Genomic DNA, 4,872 nt, shown 5'->3' with positions numbered 1-4,872 from the left:
GCCTCCAAAGAAGGACAGGGGTTAAGTGGATAAAAGGTGATCAATAACTCTGAAAAATTGACTGTGGCACAGTGCTGTGGCTGACACTGGACAAAATTTGAATTATTGACCATGTATGGCATATGCATTTTTTAGACACTAAATCTCCAGGTACTAAAAGGTTCCAAAAGGAATGAACAAGAATATTGACCACATGACTCATTGGAGACTTGAGGTTATGTGGGACCAGTAACAAAATACCTGTGTGGGCTAATAAAGCTAGTAAATCCACAGAGAAATAAGAAGATGCATTTAACTCCTCCACCCAGGCATTGAAGGCATTCTTGTCTTTGCACATTAACAAGAAGAACATCAAAGCCCTTCTCATCAAAGTGCCAATGCAGAGAGGTTGTCTTATCAGTCAAGTGCAAACAATAACAAAATCTCACTGGCTTAACACACCAGGAGTATTTCTTGCTTGTGCAAAGTCATTGGTGGATCCAACCATCCTTCAGGACCTCCATCTTCCACGTGAGGGCTTAGCCCTCCAACTGCTGTGAATCTGAGTCTCCAGGGGAAGAGAGCACGAAGGGTTTCTGTGCTAGACATTTCCTTTTGCCCTTCCAGAACCCTTCACCAGTACTCTCTAGCCTGTTCTGAGTTACAGAAGTCTGATCTGTGTGATCTTGTCCTCATTGGACTTGACCAGTGGGGAACTCCAGCAGGATATCCAAGGACAGAACTTGAGTGACTTCAGGTGTTATCTCTCTACTCACTCTCCCTGGGGTCACAGGAGCCTGCTGCATCCCTCTTCTGAGCACCAGAGCTTGCTCTCTTTTTCCCTCTCTCTCTGTGTTCTGGTAACTGCCTTTTCTAGTGCCTCTTAAAGCCTAGATGCTGTAATGACTCCCCAATGTCGCCAACCCAGTGTGTACCACCATCCCTTATTATTTTCTTAAAACCCAGCCCACACCTTTGCAAAAACCATTGCCAACTTAAAATCCAGCCCATCCTTTATTAAACTATTTCCCATTACCTAGATTTTTTTTAAAGGTTTGGCTTATTTATTCATGAGAGACACAGAGAGAGAGGCAGAGACATAGGCAGAGGGACAAGCAGGCTCCCTATGGGGACCCCAATGTAGGACTCGATCCCAGGGCCCCAGGATCACAACTTGAGTCGAAGGCAATTGTTCAACTACTGAGCCACCCAGGTGCCCCCTGCCTCATTACCCAGATTTTAAATATTCTGTTCTGAAAATGACCCTCATCACTTTCACTTGGAATCGTGGACCAGACATGCCCTGCTTGACTCCTATGGGATGGGGAAGTTGAATCCTCTCAATAACCCAGGAGAAAAAAGAACCCAATATTGGTGAAGACCAGAAGTCTCTATCACAGAGGCCCGGCAATAGATGTAACATGATTTACGTGATACTTAGAGAAAAAATGGTCACTTTGCCATTTTCATCATTAGAAACAGCACATAACTCATCATAATTCCTTTTTGGTGTGACTGCAGACAGTTGGAGCACTTCCAAAAGCAGTGATCAAATACAAAATTACCAAATTAACCACCCAATTGGCAATCAGATTGAGATAGCTGTTTCCTCTCAGGTTAGAGGAGATTGCCCATTAGCTCTTTAGAAGAATAAGCAGGGCAAGTCACAGGCCTTATGCAATATTGATTGGATGTGTCCTCACATACAAAATGCCACAGAGTAGCTTTCACTTAGCTATTATACAACTGTCACAGAGGGGCAGAAATACAACGCTATCTTTAAAATATTTTATCTGCTGATTGGTTAAAACAATCTAACAGAGGTAAACATAACACCCAACACTGAATAGTCCATAAATGCCGAAGGCACGCAGGATGGTGAGAGTTGTGCTAGACTCTGGATCCCAGTCCATGCTCTCCAGGAACTAGCAGGGAGTCCTGGGCCACAATGAGCTTGGTTTCTTACATGTAAGCTGAGGCAACTGGATCAAGGGTTTTTTAACCTGAGATCAGTGGATATATTTTATGAGTTCTGGTAAAATTTTGCAAATTTTAGAATATGTCTGCATATGTATTTCTTTTTTAAACAAAAAAATCATAGGCTTCATAAGACACCAAAACATCCCATACCTCTCCCCTCAAGGAAAAGCTTACAAAGTGGGCTAGATGGTTTCCACTGGTTCTTTCAGATCCAACATTTGATGATCCTTTGGTCATTTCTGGTCAATATATTCATCCGATGAGAACACACAATATATTCTCATAAAACAATGAAATTGCCTCAGTATGAAGACTCAGTGTACAGTTGGTGCTCAATAGAGGTGTGTAAGCCTGAATCTGCATCTGATTTTTCCTAATTTTTGAATATGTCATTCTAGAAGGTTATAGAAACATCTGATATAAATGATCTTTTCTGGGTTTTTCTTTCTGATTATTTACTCAATAATGAGTCCTTCACTTGCTTCACATCCCACATTTCCATTTTATTCCCAGGGACTATAGAACAAGAGGTTAATGATAATCTCGTCCACATGAAGGTAGAGGACACATTTTAGTTAAGCAACTCAAATTTGAGCCAAGATTCTAAAACACCTATTTTAATAACTAGCGATTGTTCTGCACAAACTCTTCTCCAAAGAACAAACTTTAAAATGGTTATGAGCAACTCTTAATGGACCAAATTTTCTAACTTCAATGTCCTGAGGTACCTAAACTGCCAGCTCTCCGTGTCACTGTCCACTTACCTTAATTAACCATAGGTTCAGTTTTGCTTTGCAGTCTAATTGGGTCCTTGACTAATTGTGCATTAAATACTTGGCAGAACAGTGTAGACAATCTTACACAGCCTTCATTTCCCCCAATTTCAATCTGGGAAAGTTTAAAATGTCAGATTATTATGGCTGATAGTTTCCCAAGCAAACAAAGGAAATATGATAAAGTTTAAAGTGATTTAATTCCCTGCTGTGATTCCGTCCTGCGTGGCTGTTCTGAGGAACAGTAGTCGTGTATCTCCGTCCGCCTTCTCTCCCACCTAAGTGCGTGCCACCGCCCCATGGAAGATTCGATGGACATGGACATGAGCCCCCTGCGGCCCCAGAACTATCTTTTTGGTTGTGAACTAAAGGCTGACAAAGATTACCACTTTAAGGTGGATAATGATGAAAATGAGCACCAGTTATCTTTAAGAACGGTCAGTTTGGGAGCTGGTGCAAAGGATGAATTGCACATTGTTGAAGCAGAGGCAATGAATTATGAAGGCAGTCCAATTAAAGTCACACTGGCAACTTTGAAAATGTCTGTACAGCCAACTGTACAGGTCTGTACCCAGGTGTCCCTTGGGGGCTTTGAAATAACACCACCTGTGGTCTTACGGTTGAAGTGTGGTTCTGGTCCTGTGCATATTAGTGGACAGCACTTAGTAGCTGTAGAGGAAGATGCAGAGTCAGAAGATGAAGAAGAAGAGGATGTGAAACTTCTTAGTAAGCATTCTGTCCCTGGAAGTGGTAGCAAGATTCCACAGAAAAAAGTAAAACTTGCTGCTGATGAAGATGATGATGACGACGATGATGATCACGACGATGATGAAGATGATGATGATGATGATTTTGATGATGAGGAAGCTGAAGAAAAGGCTCCAGTAAAGAAATCTATACGAGATACTCCAGCCAAAAATGCACAAAAATCAAACCTGAATGGAAAAGACTCAAAACCATCAACACCAAGAACAAAAGGTCAAGAATCTTTCAAAAAACAGGAAAAGACTCCTAAAACACCGAAAGGATCTAGTTCTGTAGAAGACATTAAAGCAAAAATGCAAGCAAGTATAGAAAAAGGTGGTTCTCTTCCCAAAGTGGAAGCCAAGTTCATCAATTATGTGAAGAATTGCTTCCGGATGACTGACCAAGAGGCTATTCAAGATCTCTGGCAGTGGAGGAAGTCTCTTTAAGAAAATAGTTTAAACAGTTTGTTAAAATTTTCCGTCTTCTTTCATTTCTGTAACAGTTGATATCTGGCTGTCCCTTTTATAATGCAGAGTGAGCACTTTCCCTACCCTGTCTGATAAATGTTGTCCAGGTTCCATTGCCAAGAATGTGTTGTCCAAAATGCCTGTTTGGTTTTTAAAGATGGAACTCCACCCTTTGCTTGGTTTTAATTATGTATGGAATGTTATGATAGGACATAGTAGTAGTGGTGGTCAGACAAATGGAAATGGTGGGGAGACAAAAATATACGTGTGAAATAAACTCAGTATTTTAATAAAGTAAAAAAATAAATAAATAAAGTGACTTAAACACAGGATCAGGACCCACGGACATACATTAGAGACTAAAATTGTTTTTCCTTTACACTCTCTTCTCTCTGACCTGGTTTTCCTACCCCCCATGTGAATATTGGTCTTTGTGTCACAGCTCAAGCCTCTCACTTAACACACATTTTTTTTTTTTTTTTTTTTTTTTTATTGAACACAGAACTCCCACTTGGGTGTTCTTAGCTAAAATATCATCTATAAAATCTTGTCCATTATCTTCCTATAATTTCCACCTTACATTTTAAAGTTGTTTTGATGAGCCATTGGATTGGTCAGGGGGGTTAATTCCAAAGTTTATGAGTTCTTACCCCAATCCTACATGCCTCAAAAGCAGAATTATTGGAAGAGTGCTTGAAGAATGGACTAACATGCAAATTCAGTGAGCTCGTTGGCACTGGATGAGCAGTGTGAACCAGACAAAATCACCAGATTATGATTTAGGACATCAGAATGCTCCAGCCTGGCCTCTGGTTCTCTGTACAACCAGACCATTAACTGGAGGCCCTTGTTTACTTAGAAAGGGTTAAAGATGATTTTTCAAAAGGATCACTTTAAAATTCACAAAGTAATAACTGTTGTGCAAA

General features: G+C 40.6%; 1 protein-coding gene across 1 annotated transcript; it reads left to right on the top strand.

The window, feature by feature from the left end:
- The first annotated feature begins 2,912 nt into the window (after nucleotides 1-2,912).
- Nucleotides 2,913-4,083, top strand: LOC112662773 (nucleophosmin-like). The gene has a single exon (XM_035710402.2). It carries the CDS (start codon nucleotides 3,032-3,034, stop codon nucleotides 3,923-3,925), a length of 894 nt encoding a protein of 297 aa, XP_035566295.2. The 5' UTR covers nucleotides 2,913-3,031; the 3' UTR covers nucleotides 3,926-4,083.
- Nucleotides 4,084-4,872: the final 789 nt, after the last annotated feature.

The sequence above is a fragment of the Canis lupus genome, chromosome 34, assembly GCF_003254725.2.
Source record: "Canis lupus dingo isolate Sandy chromosome 34, ASM325472v2, whole genome shotgun sequence".
Taxonomy (NCBI): domain Eukaryota; kingdom Metazoa; phylum Chordata; class Mammalia; order Carnivora; family Canidae; genus Canis; species Canis lupus.
This window is presented reverse-complemented; position numbering and strand designations above follow the sequence as displayed.

What these genes read in the sequence shown, in the direction of transcription:
- LOC112662773 (XM_035710402.2), top strand. Translation starts at nt 3,032, where the DNA reads ATGGAAGATTCGATGGACATGGACATGAGCCCCCTGCGGCCCCAGAAC.